The 19,475-nt window shown below is 43.7% G+C and overlaps 1 protein-coding gene and 1 pseudogene across 1 annotated transcript in view; one reads left to right on the top strand and one right to left on the bottom strand.

The window, feature by feature from the left end:
- The window catches only part of Anos1 (anosmin 1), a gene marked incomplete at its 5' end in the record, with an annotated part of 128,074 nt that extends 123,008 nt beyond the window's left edge, over positions 1-5,066 (top strand). Inside the window, 4 exons of the mRNA XM_033760263.1 lie at positions 1,066-1,237; positions 1,836-2,056; positions 3,146-3,287; positions 4,846-5,066. Coding sequence (XP_033616154.1) covers positions 1,066-1,237; positions 1,836-2,056; positions 3,146-3,287; positions 4,846-4,904 — 594 coding nt within the window. The remainder of the gene's footprint in view (positions 1-1,065; positions 1,238-1,835; positions 2,057-3,145; positions 3,288-4,845) is intronic.
- Positions 5,067-15,748: 10,682 nt separating this feature from the next.
- On the bottom strand, positions 15,749-18,433 carry LOC117284716 (annotated as a pseudogene).
- Between the last annotated feature and the right edge of the window lie 1,042 nt (positions 18,434-19,475).

Below are 19,475 nucleotides of genomic sequence, written 5' to 3'. Positions count from 1 at the left end.
AGGAGGACAAGTTTGAAATGCTTGCGAGGCGGAGTCCATAGCAGCTTTCTCTGGGTGGCAGTGTACTTTGATAAGTCACTCAGATTCCTTCTAGAGAAAAGCAGTCCAGGGTCCCCAGGAGACACAGCAAGCTGGGGTTGCCTGCATCGAGTTGCTTCCTCGTTGCGTTGTAGTGCTAATTGTGCAGAATGGAGTCTACCTCATCGATTTCCAGATCAAGGGCCAGCATCCTAAGCAACCATGGCCCATCCTCTTTGTACGTTGCATGCCAGGCACTTGCAAGAACTCTATCCCCCCGGAAGGTCTTGAGCTTCACTTTTTATTTTTATTTTTGCTTCATGTTTTGCCCTCACCTTCTTACTGTCTGGTAGAGATCTGATACTTTCCTTCAAGGGTACTGGGCAAAGATATTCCACCTCTACCTTTTATATACACATTAAATGCAAAATAGAACACAGAAGACTAATTTAATAGCCAGACATAAAAGAATCATAGCTGCAAACCTGCTCTAACAGTGAATGCCATCAATCACCAGTGGAGAGTAGAGGTTCTGACTTCTTGGCAGATTAGCCTGTTTCTTGTATTTATATTTAAATCATGACATTATGACAGGAAGCAGTAACAGCATGGCAGAAAGGGGGGAAAAAGTACCTTGCTAGAGGATATCATTTTAACAGAAAAACTTACATATAATCTGGGCATGAGTTCATTTTTTTTAACAAGAAAAGACAGTTGGATTTGTGTTCATGGGTTTAGACCACCGCTCATGGGCCTGCCACCCCAAAATGCTTGCTGCCAGTGTTAGAAGTTGTGTGCTTTGATATAGAACCATGATGGTGTGGTGGAATTCTAGAGGATGCATCCCATGACCATGAGAAGATTTCATAATTGTAATTAATCAAAGCACAAGAAGGATGTTCTTCGTACTCTGTGAAAACCATATTGCCTATGCCATATATACAGAAAAAGATCCCAGTTGGAGTGTAATTTCAACTCCTATCCAGTATTTTATCCCTAATGAGATTTAATACTTATTGCTGGCATATTCTCTGTCTACTGCTCTAGGAAAATTATATAATTCTTCAAGACCTGTCATTCTCCTGCAAATATAAGGTGACTGTCCAACCAATACGGCCAAAGGGTCTCGCCAAGGCAGAAGCCATTTTCTTTACTACTCCACCGTGCTCCACTTTGAAGGGGAAAAGCCACAAGCACATCAGTTGTCCTGGGGATTCAGGTGTGTTCCGACCTGCAGAGCCTCCACCTCCAGATAGTTCTGTACACTTTGCACTTTCTACACTTTGTACTACAAAGTCAATCATGTCATTCGTATAAAGCCCTTTGTTGTGAGAGAACTTCCATACCAACCCATCAGAGCACGTGTGCATGCCCTGGAGCCCTTTCTCCCTGCCAGAGCTTCACTCAAGCCCTACCGCTAACTGTCTAGGGCTCTGTATGTGGAGCCTGAGATCTCTCCATTCACTCTTCTGAGAGCTTCAAGATCCGTACACCCACCCCTCACCGTAGTCATTACTGTTGCTACGAAATGGCTCAGTTTGGCCAGAGATTAATGTCTCACCTTCTTCTGTTCCCAAAGCAAAGTTCTAAAAGTGATTTCTAAAACATCAGTGCTTAGAAAAAAGTATGCTTAGCAGTCATGAGCAGGGTGATTGCCTATACCCGCACCTAAAAATGAGGTTAGATTACCCTCACTTAAATGGCAGCCAGGAATTCCCGTAATGAGCCGGTGGACACTCTCTCCAGTAACGTAACCCTGTTTTGTTTTGTTTTTTTTGCTGTTGTATTTTTTTGTTTGTTTGTTTGTACCACTGCAGGTCCCGTTCTCTCCAAAGTATTTGCCAAGCCGGAGAACCTTTCTGCTTCGTTCATCATCCAGGATGTGAACATCACCGGCCGCTTTTCTTGGAAGATGAGCAAGGCCAATCTCTATCAGCCCATGACTGGGTTCCAGGTGACTTGGGCTGAGGTCACGACAGAGAGCAGACAGAACAGCCTGCCCAACAGCATCATCTCCCAGTCCCAAATCCTGCCGTCGGTAGGTGGAACTTCCTTCTTCCGTCCCTCTCCTGAGGGGCCTGTGGCTGCGTTCAGGGGCCAGCAGGTGGGCTCGCTCCGTCTCCATGTGTACTGTAGGGCTTGAGACTTGTTTCTGCGTTCTCTTTCTGAGTGGGTCATTTTCTAAGCCTTAACACATTGCAAGTATTATCGTGACTATAAGAAGTACCATGGACCGCCATCTACTCGCACTTTGATTAGTAAGGTCAACTTCCGCAGACCTTACGTCGGCTTTATGTGCGAGGGATTTTGCCTTTTTCCTCAATCTTTGTTAACCCCATGTCCTTCTGGTCCAAGCGGACATGCCCTGTTTGAAGTGTTAAATCGGGGCAAAATAGCTCAAAGGGACTTTTTCTTTATCTTTATTTCTCCCTTCAAGTTTGGCTACGGCCCATAGGAGTTGGCCAGTCTTCCCAGCCACTTAATTCCTTGGCGGTTACCCACTCTGAAAACCTTCTTAGGATCCACTTCTTGCTCAAAAATCTAAAAAGAAGAAGAAGAAGAAAAAGAAACCCTTTAAATCCTGGAAGGAAATGTTCCATGGAATGAGAAACTAGTTATTTTATGAATGTACAAGGTTTTATTGAGTTTTAAGAAGAATGTGTTGGCATAAAAATAAACATTTTCAGTTATGGGCATTGATAGAAGATAGGTTGTGCTTTAAGGAAAACAGTTGGCTCATTCACTGAAATTTGGGCGTTCAAGAATGCACATTACAAGATGTGGAGCTGAGAGGGGTAAGCCATGGGAAAATCTCACGTTAAGGAATAAAAAGAAGTAAATAAAAGATGAAATCCCAGGAGCGAGCACTGAGAACCGGCTCCTTGGCCCATTTTAACTCTGCCAAGCGCTGCAGGCTGCCGAGCTTTGAGCTAGGTGCTAAGAAGCCATATGACAGGCAGAGCTGGGAAATCTGCAGAAGTTAAGCTGCATGTGCAGCTGTTGTTTTCCCAAGCAGCCGAACACATGACACTCTTCACTGGGTGAAACGGCCGTCGCAGACCACGCGCTCCTCATGTGTTGTCCCTAGAGGTCATCACTGAGCATCTCATCTCCTCTCGCTCCTCAGGATCACCACGTGCTCACCGTGCCCAACCTGAGGCCGTCCACCCTGTATCGCCTCGAAGTCCAAGTGCTGACCACCGGCGGGGAGGGCCCGGCCACCATCAGGACCTTTGGGACCCCTGACCTCCCCCGCTCTGCAATGCACAGTGAGTAGCACCTTGGGGAGTTAAGGGGCCCAGGCAGGCATAGTGCATGGGGAGAGAAGTCTTGGTGATAAATTAAAACGTATAAACAAATTATTACAGCTTTCTGTGGAGTAGGAAATTCTCCTCTGCTGAAGTTCTTCTCCATTCATATCTGCTTACTGGTTTACGGACCCTTGATTTACTAACTCAGTTCACTCGTGAGGGCTGGTTGTAACTCAGGTTGGCCAGGCCCCTCTACACAGCCTCCAGAGTGTCTCTCCTGCATCATTTTAGGCCGCACCTTCTTCCAGGCAGATCTCAGTGGCCTTAGGGAGACACTGGCCCAGGCTTTGTCAGTGAACCCCACACAGGAAAGGATGCTGTCACGTTCCTTCCAGAGCTCTTTAGGGGTTCAGTCTGTGTCTGAGGCCATCTGGAAGCACAAGCGGCTGGAATGTGGGTCATAACTCAAGACTTTGGCCATAAATTAAAACTAAATTTCCCGTCGTAAGTCAAGTTGTTCGTATGTCAGGCTGGTCATAACTTGAGGGTCCACTGTAGTTTGTAACTACCTTTAATCGCGTAAAATTGAAGAAAAAATATGGTCACCTCCTCTTTTAAAGCAAGTAGCTTCTTGTTGATTTTTATCTTATTTACTTTAATAATTTTTGTCAGCCTAAATTTAAATGACAGTGTCTAAAGTTTTGTGTATTGGTGAGAAAATTGAGAATTAGTCTGTTTTTACTCTGATTTTTTTCAAAGTAATGAATCAAACGTAACTCTATAACTTAGTCTGATTATAACATGTAGCCTTCACTATGGGAGAACTTGCGGTCCCTTATGTTTGTAAGGGTTTGTGTTAGTTACCTTTCCCACCTCGGGACAAACTACCCAACACTCACAACGAAAAGAAGGAGAGGCTTAATCTAGCTCACAGTTTCAGAATTATTAGTCCATGGTCAGTTCCCTCCAAGGTAGAGACATCATGGTAGAAGGGAGAGCAGGGAAGGAAGGGAAAAGATGCCTGGGTCATCGTAGCCAGGAAGCAAAGGCCGACAGTGCCAGGGAGGAAAGGAAGGGACCAAATAGAATGCCCAAGGTCACACCTCCGTGATCCACTCCAAAGGGTGTCCAACAGTTCCCTGGGCAGCTCCCAAGCCGGTCAAGTCGATACAATTGAGATGAAGTACCTCAGGATTGAAAGAAATGCTTTTCTGACATTCCCCCATTAATATTTTATTTATTAAAGTGTTAATTAAAAATATTTTTTAAGAAAAAGATCATAGTTTGTTTAAAGACTGATGACCTTACAAATGAAGCTTATGTTCTCTCTCTGGTCTGAGGGAAGGGGCAGAGAAAAGGCAAGAGATAAACTGAGACAGGAGCGGATCCGAGAGAAGAAAAGGGGAGACAGAATGAGTGGATATGTGTTTGCCCGTTCAGTTGTAGTACAGGAAAGATCATCGCCTGCTCTAGGAGTGAACATTTGGCCGGGTCTGACGCTATTGCCGCAGATAAATGGGTTCCCACTCTGTTTGGTGTAGAAAGTGTAGAGCTGATGGCTCTTATCACTCCTTAGGACCCCGTCTGAAACATCATCATTCGCACCACTACAAGCCATCTCCAGAGAGGTACTAAACCGCTCCCGGCCTTTCTCGCATTGACCGGATGGGTATGCTGGTTGGACTTCAGCCTCGAGACAGCACCCTTCAGCAGGGACCCCTCAGAGACGGCACAGTACGTACTTCTGCCAGTCACAGACCACACGGAAACAGTTGATTAGTCATCAGCGAGTGCAGACAGACACCAGTTACCCAGCAAAGAGGAGAAAACTGAAGCAGACACCTACAGGACTCTCAATTTCCTTTCTGTCTGTGGTCTTGCTAGTCTCTTTTGGATTTCTGCAGAATTGAGTTTTCTGTGAAGCAGCAAGATCTCACAACAGAGTAGTGTGACATATACACGGTTTATATACCTACTAAGTACACATTTAATCAATAAAACATATTTTTTATTAAGTTATTGTTCTGGTTTGCAAAGTCAACTGAGATCATGTAGCTTTGGGGTACTGTTTCTTCGCTCTTTCATAAAGTTTTTAAAATCATGGTTGATTTTTTTTAACTGAAAATGTATAATCTGAATGATACTCACGAAGTTTAACCTGAAAAAGAAATCCCTTATTTAAGCGCCCTCAGCTTCTTTTTATATAAAGGACAGCAAAAGCTCATGCTGTCATTTATTATCTCCAAGACATCCAGAACTGGCAAAACATCAACTGCTAACTCGATTATGGAGAAATGCACATTCTTTTCGGAGGATACCTTTAAATGTTTCATCCAATCTGAGGGACCTTCCTGATCTGTTTCCCTTATTTATATTCTTCCTCGATGCAGAAAGCAGCTTTTGGTGTGTTTTGTTTTGCCATCTGAACATCCACAAAAGCTGCCTGCCGGTTTCAAGTGAAAGAATCCCAGCCTACTGGGCATTTTCAAATCTGTACAAAGAGTCGCTTTTTCTTGGTCTAAGGAAGCTATTTGCACGCTATCATTTTCTCAGTAATAAAAAAAAAACAAAAGGACTGTGTATTGACTTAAAAAAAAAGGATGATTATCTTCCTTTAGTTCGAACTTTATTGTTTGGAAAATTCCTCTACTCCAACCTTCCCCGAGTTATATGAGTTCCAGTTAAATGTGTTATTAGCCTATGGTGCTGAGTTGTGTTGTGGGAAAACCTAAACACAGAAATGTTTAGTTTCATCTATTTTTTTTTCTTGAGAAACTGCCCATATATGTGGGTTTAAACATACATAGATTTGTACCTGTACCCTTATAATTGTGTGTATCTATAAGATATATGCACAAATATAGATGCCCATCCTTATATACACGAGAGAGTCTAGCATATGGGTATGAATCCCTAAAGAAATTGCTTTCACACTTCGCTGGTGCTGAATAGAGAAGTAGTTTTCCCAAAGTTGATAAGGATCATATATTTTCCCCATCAATGTGGATTCCATGAGAAAGGAGCAGTTTATGAAAATTAATCTCCGTAAAAGAAAGGCTTCCTCCTTTCGTTGTCTATGCAAGTACAAGAGAGAGAAAACCAGTACGGTTATTTTGGCTTTTAATGATAGGACTGACTTAGTCCTTGTTGTTTCGCTGTCTCTGGGATGCTGGTGGATGCCTGACCTTGGCTCCCTGAGCTCCAGGTGCAGTGTTCAAAGAATGACAGGTGGGAAATAAGATGGGGAGAAGCCCCTTTCGTCATTATTTTGGGACGTATCTTTCGGAGACACAATCTAGAAACACAGACGCTAACCATAGATATGAAACACACACTTCCCTATGTGTTACAGTATGTAGAAAGCAGAGAACAGTGGAGTGTTTCGCAACTTTGTGTGGGTCACATCAAGTGCAAATTCAGAATAATGTGGAAGTCTGTGTTTACATTCTGAGTGGCTTTCTGCAGCCATCACCGTGGCCTGCATGGACTGAGCAGTTTCCTCAAGTCACCTGGCTCCAAGGATATGAATGGAGGACACAGCCTTCATTGAAACGCCCCCCTGCCCCGACGCAAGCAGACTTCGTAGAGATCTGAAACTATGATTATTCTACTGTTTTCACCAGTACTTGAATTCTGAGCTTTCAAAATTTCAAAAATCTTAACTTATTATTGACTAGGTGTTTTATCTTCCACTTTAATTCTTCATGAACAGATCTCAAATATTTATGCCAGCAGGGTTTTGTACTGTTGTATAGTTCCAAATGCAGGAGTATATACATAGATACAAAATATTATTAAATTATTATATAAATTTAACTTTATAAAACTTATGGGTTTTTTTATTTTTTGGTCTGGGTAAAGAACATGGAGCAAATATATTTTTTAGTTCAGATATGGGTCTCAAGCTTATATCTTCCTTTGAAAAATCCTGAACAGCCTCTATGAGCATCTAATTTGGATGTAAGACTGAAAAAAAAAATTTTGGTGTTCTTAGACAAATACTGCTATGAATGAGGTAGTCAAAGAGACATGTTTCTGTCTTGAATTTTAATCTCTAACAATAATCAAATGATTAACATGTAATTATAATTTTTCAAACTTTAGACATGAGTACCACTCTTCATAAAGCAGTTTCAGTTCTTCATTCTCTAATATATTGTATTGAAATGCATTTTTCTCACAAAAAATGTGTGCAGAGTTTGCATTGACTCTTTCAAACTTCGAGCTCATCAAAAATGTCATCGAAGACAGATGGTCCAGTTGACATATTCTAAAGCGGTGTGCAATATTCTCTCTCATGCCCTGAACCCTCTAACAATAAATGTTTCTGAGCTTCCCTCTTTTGTGAAATGGAACTCTACGAAATGACTTTCCCACATCAACCTGTGGCCATTCAATCACTCACTGCTAAATAGGATAGATCACAGACAGAAACCTTACGATGGGCGACTGCTTAAGTAATGCTTAGAGGTTACAATTTCAAAACCCAAGAAAATGCACAACTGGCTCCAGAGAACAGGATGTGTCAGCTTCAGCACTGTTACGTTGAGGGCTGGATAGGTCTTTATTGCGGGAGTCTGGGCATTGTGGGGTATTCATTAGCCCTCTCATTTCCCCTCCCCTAAATTGTGGCAACCAAAAAATAATGTTCCTAGGATTTCTCCTTCCCCTCGGAAATGGGCACCTCCGGGTAAAAACCAGTGCAGTAGAGGGGTTTTTACAGAACAGAGGGAAATTGGCCTTTGAAAAGGAGCCAGCCTCGGGAAAAATCCCAGCCAAGATCTTAACACATTTCACTTCAAACACCTTCCTTTAATCTTCTGTGTCCACCGAAGAACCTGGTTAGAAGGCTGAATTTCAACTTGTCTCTGATTCGTGAGAGCAGAAGCCTCCATCTGCCCTAGGTACCAGTAAATGCCATTTGTGAAGTCAGCACATTATTTAATGCTCTTTCATACACTGTGACCGTGGCTTCCTTGAGTTTCACACATGTGGGTGATCACAAATCCCATCCAGTAAACATTCACACTATAGCCTGAACTCAGAGGCAAAGTGTTTGCATGTACTTCAGAGTCCATTTTAAGATAGATACAATCCATGAAGGTGTTGCGTCTTAGCTCTGGTGTTGCATGGCCATACAGTTTCATGCGAGGTGTGGACTCCCCTGTCTTTCCGCTACTGAGTACTAGCAAGTTATATGATTTACAGAGTGATTAACAGAGGTCTATATAAAGTTATTATTTTTTCCTTTACTTAAATATATTGTAGTGCGTGGATAAGAGAACTGGTACTTTCTCATCCCAGTGGTCTGTAGAAATCGTGTTCCTTATTGTGCTCATTTAAAGTCAATATTTATTTATGTATGTAATAAACATTCTCATTTCTGTGTATGTCCGTCATGTTATTTAGAGAGAGGTAATCTTATAAAAAACATTTTGTAAAAAAAAAAACCTCAGAAAAGTATTGTAAATAGCCTGATATTCGGTGACTCATTATTTTCATGTTAGAGTTTGTACATACTGATTCAGTAATAAAGTATCTTTAAACCCGTCTAACAAATCGGCTCATTTATTTCTTAAAGAAGCACTATTTCTTTTTCAATTAAGGAAAATCGACAGTTTCTCATGCTGCTAGGGAGATTCAAAGCACCTAACTCTCTCTGAGGGAGGGCATGCATGGAATTTGAGGTCTGGTCAATGTGAACAAGACAGCTCTTCATTTTAATGAGAGTATTTTGGAGTCTGACTGCCAACACTTCAGTCATTTCATCATATTTACAAATGTAACTCCCACTAGTTTGGGTGGCATGTTTTTAAAGCAATGACCTGCAGTCTTCGCTTGCTTTTTCCTGCCTCAGTGTTCCATAATGCAATGCTGATGAGCGCATGCCTGCATCTCTGTTTTTCATCTCCATATCCTGTGATGAAAGATGTCACTCTCCAGTATCTACGAAGAGCATAGGGGGTTTTAAATTCCCACTTTGACATGCAGTATTTGCTGATGGATGAAGTAGGCTTTTCTATGAAGCATAAAATAAACTGATGTTATCCCAGGGAATCGAGCTCTTTTTTTTTTCTTCGATGAAGTCAGTGATGTATATATTTGTCCACTTATCCAGCAGACACTTCCTCAGTGCTTGCTGTGTACACGGTCTACTTGAGCAGAGGGGCATTGATATAGAAACAAGAGCTCTCTGTTTTTATGAATTCTTTATGGTAGTACACAATAATAATAAGACATGAGGATAAATGTGAGAAAACAGGTGATGGTAAGGGCTGTGCTCAAAAGAAAATGCGGCACTGCGCTACATAAAGCTCCTGTAAGGTGAGAGAGTCAGTCGATACTGCATCCAGCAGTGACAGCTCAACTGAACCATGGACCCTTGAGCTCCAGGCAGAGGGCACAGTGGGGCGGAGGACATCCACACAGAGATGAGCATAGTGAGGTGGTCAGACCAGCAGTTCCTGAGGAATCTGGAATCACACAAGTGTGTGGCATTCTAAATGATGTGTAGGAACCTGCAGAAGACAAATTCGGGAGCAGAAAATCAAGTAGCAGAGGATGATCATCATTCAGGTGAAGACTGAAAGATTAACCCACAGTGGTCATGTAGAGAGAGAACCAACAGATTGAGGGTGTGTTGGAAATTGAATTGACAAAACTGTGGGGATGAGCCAAAGGCAGCAAGAAGACTACCTCTTAGATTTGAGGCTGGGCTACCTGTTTTCTGGAGCAATTTATCATTGTTTCATATTATAATCTCTTCTTAAAAGTCACGATTTTTTTTCCCACCCAAAATCACTTAAAATTTTGCCTAACAAAATTATTACATTATATCTGGAGATGTTATTCTTACCACTGCTTAGTAATTTTCAAACAGTGGAAAGAAATTCTTTAACAGCAAGAAATACTACCTAAAAGTGGGGCATGGTGGAACACAACTGTTTTTCCAGCCCTTAGGAGGCTAAGACAGGATTATGAGTTAGAGGTCAGTTTGTGCTACACAGGGAGTTCAAGGCCAGCCTGGACTACATAGCAAGACCTTATTCCGAAAACTAAAGCAAAAAGCAAGAAAAGGAAAGAAAGAAAAGAAGGAAGGAAGGAGGGTAAGGAAGGAAAAGAAAGACAGACCATCTAAGAAGATACCCATGGAACGCCATATCCTGTAGGACTGTATTTAAATAAAACACGCAGAAAAGATAAATCCATAGAGACAAAGTAGATTGTTAGATGTTAGGCAGTCAGGAGGGGTGAATGGGAAGAACCTGCTTCATGATTGTGAGCTTTTCCTTCTCGGGTTGATAAAAATGCTTTCAAACTCGACGGTGGCCCTGCTTTCATAATATTACAAATGTGCTAAATGCCACTGAATTTTGCATGTTGAAATGGTTCGTTTTACGTTCTGTGACTCTTACCTCAATACAAAAAAACGTATTAATATGACCACCCAATTTCCAAATGCTAACTCAGGTGTCTGTTCTAATCAGTTTTAATGTAAGCACCAGTTAGTGATCCTTGCCCATGGTTAGAGTTTCCTAATTGCAGTATAATTTCTTTGGTTTTCCAGTGAAAAGGAAAGCTGACACCACAGGCACAGAATTTCACCAGTCCCTATCTTGAAGGGGAAGTGGTAAGAGAATAGAGATTTTATTGTTGACTCCTTTTGAGGATGATCAATTATGTCCCACATGAAACCACATGTGAAAGTGGCTGCTGTGTTTCTTCACCAGACCTACACAGCACCCCTGCCAGCTGCCGGGACCACCACCCAGCTGTGGTTCTTTCAGAAGGGCTAGGGCTCCGGACACACTCATCGGGCTGGATGTTTTCATGGAAAAAAAAAATGTCTTCCACGTTCTTTAAGTATTGGAGCTCCCCTGTATGGTCAACAGATTTTTAGGCAGATAGAATTGCCACGGTAGGGATCCAAAGCCTTATGAAGATTTTCAGCATTACCGCTTTGAACAACTGATTCTGCAGGAACGATTCTGGAAAATAAGACTTTGTTATGAATTGAGGAACAATTTTAATCGATAGTCTGTTACTGATGGAGAGGTAACTGGGTGACTGAATGAAAAATTTAGAAAAGAAGAATAGGGAAAACATGAAAGATGTCCATCCTTTCTTTGACTTGGATGGTACAAGAGAGACTGATTTTATGATGACCGCGAAGATTGGCTTTCTGGGCTGGGGATTTAGCTCAGTTTTTCCGCCACCTGCCTTGCAAGGGCAAGGTCCGGAGTTAGATCCCTGGTACTGAAAAAAAAATTAAAAATAAAAAATATGAGAAAAGGAAAAACTGGAAACAAAGTCTTTGTAAATAGGGGAGGAGAGAGGTGCTGAAGGAAAAAGGGGGCCTGGGGAAAAAATGAGAACCAAGATCGGTCATGTAAAGGTACAATATACCTACCAATGATGAATGTAACTGCATTGTATACAATAAACTCAATGAAAAAGAAAAAAAATTAAAAAGATTGGCTTTAGGCAAGTAAGTGAAAAGTTCCAGAGCCTTCTAGTTCTTAATTTAATTTGAGTTGTATTTATACCCATATTTTTGGATACCCAAAGCCATATACTTTAGGGTAAGATGAGGAAAGTGAAAGGTTCATGTGTGAAAGGTTCTGATCTATACAGAACACAGGAAGAGGGATTATTAAAAGCAAAGGCTAAAATGGAAAGGAATAGAATTAAGGTATTTAGAAAAGAGCACTGAGAAAATCCAATGGGTGAGGAGGCAAGGAGACACCATGACACCAAGAACCCAAGTACTGAAGACCACAGCTCTTTTGCATATTAATGAGGGGTCAGAGACCAAATTTGCTGCTGAATCAAGTTTTAAAATGGAAACAGACAGGAGCAACTGCTGTCAAGAAAAACAGTTGCCAGTATATTATAAGTAGTCAGGGAGTAGAGACTGGTGAAGACTGATATGTGGTCTTGGATCCCATGTATCGTGAAATTTAAATGCAAATCTAAGCCCCGCCCCCCCGCCGACCCAGGCTTCACAGGTGGTCAGTCTTTTCCTAAAGTCTGAATATTTTTATTTCAACAACACTGTAGATCCACCTGCAAGCGCAACATGTGTACTTCTCCAAACGCTTTGGTTACCCACCGTGGAGGCATCTTCCGAAACAGTATGCTAAGCAGGAAATTGACGTAGATAGGAATCATTACCTTACGCAGGCCTAGCTGGTTCCATGCGTACAGCTGGATGTCGGTGTGGCCTTTGCGGGTGTATTTAGTTCTCTGAGGTATGACGGCACACGTCCAAAGCATTGCTCTTTGAGGAGATTTGCATCTGAAAGGCACATAATCAACAAAATTAATGAGTTTTAAAGAAATACAGTACATTTTTCAATGTTTCCCCAGGTTGAATACAATTTGCCTCATGTGCATTTTAACTTCAGCTCTATAGAAATGATCACCTGCCTATGCACTTGATGCCCTCTTGAGTTTTGGCGAATGTATGATTTTTAAAAATCACTGGAACACTTAAACCCATCTAGAGAAATCTTACACTGTCCAATGGAACTAAGTAAAATCTAGAGATCTGAAAAATCACTTCAGGGAGAGGACTCTTGTGCCTATTTATGGCCCATAGTGGATTTGAAGAAATAAAGAGAACGGTGAAATGTATTGTTGTTTAGAATGCACCCCAAGGAGCAAAGGGAATCGAGTTTCAGAATAAGGCAAGGTTTAAAGATTCAGTTTTGCATCATCAGCTCGGATTGTTAGCCTGATCCTGACCAGGGGTCAGAGGCTCTCCAAACTCGCTGCGGCAGGAATCCCCAGGAGAGCTTTTAAAGGAGACCAGTGTCCTCCGGCACCTTCAGGTAAGGAGTGAAACGTGGACATGGGGGCATCTTTAATAAGTCCCTGGATGTGGTCCCCTGGAGATCTTGCGGAGATAGCACTGAAGGAGAAATGTCAGAAACATCTGTATGCGTGGAGCTGGTGAGGCAGAAAGTCACTTGAAAGCATCACATTTTCCTCGCTAGAGAGTGAACCGCAGTTTCTACCCCACACTTTTTGTTCTGCTAAATGATACAGAACTGTAGATGCATGGCACCGGTATGGATTATTACATATATATCTTTCAACTTTCAGCATGTCTCTCGACTTTCTTTCTGGATTATCTATCACAGGAAATACTGGCAAAGCACAGGGTAGTCAAATACAATTCAGGATGTTTTAGAAGGTTAGCAAAAATGACTTCTTTCTTCATGACCTTTTGAAATAGCTTTGCAAAGGGGCAGCTGGTAGTGATTTCAGGGCAATCAAAGGTAGCCAATTAGAATGGATCCATCATTATACTTAACAGCACCAGACTATCATCGTGCAACCCAAAGCTAAGGCTGGCTTGACCTTTTCATCCCCGATAGCTCCTTCCTCATCTCAAGCAGCAGCCAATCAGACGCCATTGGCTGCGTTATGAACACTGGAAGAGAGGCACGTTCCCTTGTGGAGTGCTCCCTCTTGGTAACACACTGGCCAATCCAGGGGCACTGGCCTTATTGCACAAGGCCGGCCCTGCAGTTCGCTGTGATTACTGGAGAGGCTGCCGGTAGGAGCAAACTCCAGAGTGTGATATTCACTCAGACAGACTCACTGTGAGGAACTCAGCGTGTCACTGCCCACCTGCACTCATTTCTCCTGCTTCTCTCTAGGGCTGGCGACATTTCAAAGCCGAGGCAAGTGAAGCGCACACTGTTTAAGTCAGGCTCAAGGTCAGGCAGCCCGCTAGGGGCGAGTCTGAAAATGAGACTATGCCACCCAGCTCCAGAGTTCTGATAACTATGAAACCCTTCCGCCTGGTGGGCCGTCCTCCCAAACATTCAGATTACAAAAGATCAGCTATTACATAGCCTGTTGCAAGTGAGCACACATGTCTGTGTGTATACATGTGTATGAATTGCTGTATATATGTGCATTAAATACTAAGTACACATGATAACATGCTATCCGTGTGTGCCTGTACGTATATATGCATGAAACACTGTATATACGTATGGAATACATGTGCATGCACATAATGGTACCTACAGAGTCTGCCCCAAAATGCGTGCATACTTCAGGAAAAGAAAAATAGTATGACATGTTTTTTAGTGGGTGGTGTTACCCTCATATGGGGGACCCTAGAGGATGTCGTATATTGCAGAAAACCCGCTGCACTGCCGGCCCTTGGAGAAGAAATTGAAAATGCACCTGTAGTAAGCTCAGCGGACCAAGGGAACCCAAGCAGTGGTTCTCCATACTGCTAAATATCTGGACATGCACAGCCACCCCTGTGAGCACCTCTTGTAATGGGAGTGGCCCGAGGTAACTTGCATCCATCTCATGAAGTCTCAACAAATTTACTATTAAAACAGCTATACAAGTATTTCTTTTCCTGAAGCGTGTGTACATTTTGGGTGGATGCTGTACAGATGCATGATTTCTTTTTGAATGTGCATAAAATACTGAGAATGTACATATAGAACCATGTATGAATATGTGTGTGTATGAAGTATCTCTCATGCTATGTGTGTGATACTAAATACTTCCTGTGTGTGGAGGGAGAAGAAATTGAATGTCAGTGTGAGCGGATATGTTGAGAGCACTTTTGTTTTGTTTTCCGCTTGTTTTCTTTTGCTTTTGTGTTTTGAGCTACACCTGACTGATGCCATCAGAATCTTGATGGTGGGGTGCTTTGATATTCTAAACTGTTTCTACTATGCCTCTGGAGAGAGAATTACTGCCACACAGGGTCTTGCAAACTGTTACCACGGAACTAAACACGCAATTTGGCCACGGCCTTGCTTTCCTGCGAAACTTCCGTGGCTTCTGAATACCATACCTACGCCTCTGCATAATCTTTAAGTTCCTTTACAAATTTTGCCTTCCCTACTTCCTCCCTGTCCAGGCAGCAGGAGAAGATGCCCATGGCTTTGACTGTTTTACACAGGTAGTTATCCCTACCCCTCCAGTGGGTGAGCGAATTTGGGACATGTCAGGAGATGCAGTGCCAAAGACCTTCTTGGCCATCACTACTTTTGTGCAGTCATCAGCTGCGTTCACAAGGATTTACTTCCCTGAACTCTGCAAATGTCTGTGCCAGTTCTAGGTATTGATCACTGCTGTCAAATAGCTAATTGGATGGTGAATTTATAAGCCTGCACTGGGTTTTAAGAGGAAAATACAGGTTTTAAGAAGAAAATGCGGTATGTAAAGAACTCCAAACACTTAAGACCAAAAGAAAAGCCCAAATGTAATAAAAAAAAAAATCAATCAATGGGCAAATGGGTTGAACAAACACTTCTCAAAAGTAAGTGAATTGAAAAAATGTTCAACATCTTTAGGTCAACATGAGGGAAATGCCAATCAAAACTGCACTGAGATTTCATCTCACCCCAGACAGAATAGCTCTCATCAAGAGTACAAAAACCAATAAAGGAATCCTACACTACTGGGTGGCAATGGAATTTAACACAACTGCTATGGAAATCAGTATCGTGATCCCTCAAAGGTGAGAGTAGAAATATCGTGAGACTCAGCTACACCACCCTTTTTATATACAGGGGCATCTCAGTTCGGGAACTCGACTCTTGGCACAGTCCGGGACACAAACTGAGCTAGATGAGAAGAGTGGATAAAGAAAATGTGCTGTATATAAATAACAGGGTGCTGTTCAATTATAGAGAAGGAGGAAATCGTGCCGCTTGCGGGAGAAATGGATGGACTGGAAATGATCGTGTTAATTGAAATAAGCCAGATTCAGAAAAACAATGTATATATCTTCCTTAATACGTGCACTCTAAACAAACAAACAATAACTCAAAGATGACACGAAAATGGAGATACTATTATTAGACAAGACGAAGGGCGTGTGAGAAAGAGAGGAGACGGTATAAAGGAGCGTAATGGAGGGATGGATATGACCAACACATGAGTAGGTAAGAAAAAATGAGAATTACGTAGACGTCCCTTTGGCAAATTTGCCGTGATTAAATGTGCCAGCTTGAGATAAGAAGAAGAAGAGGGAGACTGGTAGATTTGGCTTAGTCCCATACTTCCGAGCCTTGCATAAGAGCCAAGTCAAATTACACTATGAATGGAAGGTGTGTTTCATTCACTCTTATTTGTCTTCTGTAGAAACCCTTCTGCTGCGGCTACCGCTGGAGCTTGAGTCCTCTGAAAAGAGACTCTGGTGTGAGTTTTCCCAAGATGGTCCGTGAATTTCTGGGAGGGACTCTTTGTGCAGACAGCCTCTTCCCCAAGGTCCGGGGTCAGGTAGCTGTAGGTCTTGGAGATGGCACCAAAGGAGGCCTTAGCAAAGTTGCCCAGAGTAGCAGTGCAGCCCCTGGCAGAGCTGTAGCACGAAGTCATCAATCCCAGCCATCAGCAGCAGCTTCTCGGGCACAGGGGCTGACATGAGGCCAGTGCCCGTGAGGGCAGGGATCAGACGCACCAACACAGAGCCCCAGCGGCCTGTCACCTCGCAACGGACAGTGTGAGGCCTGCCGATCCTGTTCCCCCAGTAGCCTCTCTGCATGCAGACAGTGGAAACCTGGGACGGAATGATGGCTACTTCCTTGGAACACTTTACACCCGCACCAACCTGACCGCTGCAGTCCCCAGCGGCCACAAATGCCTTGAATCTGGTCCGCTGGCCCGCGCGAGTTTGCTTCTATACGGGCGTGTTCTGCAGGACTCCATCCTTGTGGGATGCGCTCAGGAGAAAAGTCAATAATCTCAGACTCCTCCGTGGGTGAGGAGAAGTATATTTCCTCCCGGGACTTGATCTTCGTGTCCTCGACCAGCCGACCCGACTTGGTGACAAGAATCCATTCCGTGTCCTCTGCCTTACCACAGCGAGCCCCGCGGTCTCGGCCTGGGCCCCTGCCACGCCCACAGCTTCGAAGGCCACTGCTCAAGCCTCCCATGCCCAGGCCCCGGAGCCTCCGCGCCCTCCCGCTGCATCCGGCGCATCTGCCATTTGGTGTTTTCCTGAGGAAGAAGCCTGAAGGTGCATTTTGAAGATAGACTTCATGGGCAAAGTTTACTCAGTATTATTGGTTAGTCCGGTTGTGTAGAATTGTGATGACTGAGGGACCTATATCAAATGTTTACTTGAAATATCACGAACTCGCTACTTCTCTTAATGTAACAAAAATTCATCGGCAGATGAGTAGATTGAAGACAGAAGTATTGGTTGTCCTCATGAGAACAATTACATTTTTCCCCTTAAGTAGCTGCACGGGGTAGTTTAAGAATTAATAATTATTAGTACTGTGCCGCCCAAGGCAGTGACTGGTTGCACAAAGTCACCCCAGTATTTCTCTGACCAGGGTTGCCAAGTACAGTAATACCTCAGTCCACGAATGTTTCTGTTTGCAAACAAATTCGCTCCTGAAGTGTCTGGCAAAATGTTGCTCCTGTTGGGGAACTCCATATGTGGTGAGGAACACAACTGCAGCCATCTCCACGCAAACCCAACCAAACCCAAAGGCAGCCACGTTCCCTTCTGTGACCCAGGGTCGTGGCTTCCTCCGGCTGACCTCCTGGCTGCAGACAGACACGTGTGCACACATGTTCCAAAGCTTCTTTGCGTGCTTTTTCGCACACAGAGTGCTGTGCGGTGCAGTTTAGTCCAGCATGGCTCCAAAACAAGTGCAGAGCAATCCTGCATTCAGCAAGGTTAGTCCTCTCTCTGTCTTCCGACTGTACTGTACTATGCTGTACTTTGTTTCACGTTTTTGTGGTTAAAAATACAGTTTGGGGTGGATTAACCTTCTTTACATCCAAACTTATGGGAACATCTGATTCGGTTTGCAACCGAGTCAGTTCAAGGCCAGAACCGAGGAAGAAATGAACCTGCGTGACCCAGGTAGCACTTTATTACTGCAGTCCCTTGCAAGACTTCCTCCGTGTGACGTGTCCTGGTGTGACTGTGCTTCCACGCTTGTGAAGAGATGCCCTTCCCGGCGTGGTTCCCTCAGACAGGCTTTGGCATCCTCTCAGGGGTTCCCAGAAGCGTCACCGCACCGGAGCCAGAGCCGAATTCTGCCCCCTGGCCAGGAACGGAGAACGTCAGCCCCGTGGATGTCTTCCAAGGGCAGGCGAGAGCCCTCCGCCGCTGCTCAGACAAGAGCAACTGTGTCCTTTCCCTTGTGCTTCTTCACAGGTGCTGTATTATTGTTGTCTGGGCCGATGCTAGCTTCCTCCAGAAAGGCCCGAGGCCAAAGCATTGACATGCATCCAGTTGTTGACAACTTTAGCACCTGTAACAAATGAGGAGGAGGCCAGGGACTCAGGCAGGGAAGGGCCCAGCCGTGCCAATGGGCTTGGCGTTGCAAGGAGGCCGACAGCAGCGGGGGTCGGCTTACACCACACACATTTCACAGTACGAAAAGCACCCGGGAGAACTTGAAGATGCATGTGTCTGTAAGAGGGACCGGATCTCCTTGAATTGTCCGAAAAGCCTTTCAAAAGTCTTTTCAAGGGTCTTTCTGCCTTAAGAGATCATTTGCTCGGCTTGCTTTTTGCTAGGCAGTTATTCCTCTTCACCTCGCCCTGCCATGGAACACTTCGGACTCGGCTCCTGGAGGTTTATTTGATGTCTGTCCAGTATTCCCAGCCGAGGAGACCTCAGTCTGAGGAAACAAAGGCCGAACTCTGGGCACTGGGAGGGTGCCTTTCGGTCTATCTTGGCACCCAAGAGAAGAGTTTGTCTGAGTCCACTGACAAAACTTTGCCAATCTGGGGGTGTGCGCAGGGGGTCAGCACTGTGCTTATCGGTGACTCACCAATCGGCGGACGGCGAAGGAATTCAGTTCTAAAAGCCTGGCTCCCTGGGAATGCATCAGACGGCCTGCATGTAAATGACCAGCTGAAATGCTCTCAGGGCCACCCAGGCTAAACTTGGAATGGAGCTCGGTATCCATTCCAGTAAATTACTGCCCAAGCGATACATGGTCAAAATCCATGTGTGATCGTGTCTAAACTTTACCACTCCATCTGTAATTTGTATGGACTTCCCACTGACTTAAATTGGATTTCCTAACAATATCATGTGCTTCCACTTTTCTCTGTACAACAAACGGTACTGGATGACAACACCGGACATCAACTCACTCTGCTCTCTCTCTCTCTCTCTCTTTCTCCCCTCCCCACCATCTTCCTGTATTTTTTTTTTTTTTCTTGCACCAGACATTTTCCCACACACAC

Source organism: Fukomys damarensis, unplaced genomic scaffold (genome assembly GCF_012274545.1).
Source record: "Fukomys damarensis isolate Sample0158 unplaced genomic scaffold, DMR_v1.0_HiC HiC_scaffold_39, whole genome shotgun sequence".
In the NCBI taxonomy this organism is placed as follows: Eukaryota; Metazoa; Chordata; class Mammalia; order Rodentia; family Bathyergidae; genus Fukomys; species Fukomys damarensis.
This window is presented reverse-complemented; position numbering and strand designations above follow the sequence as displayed.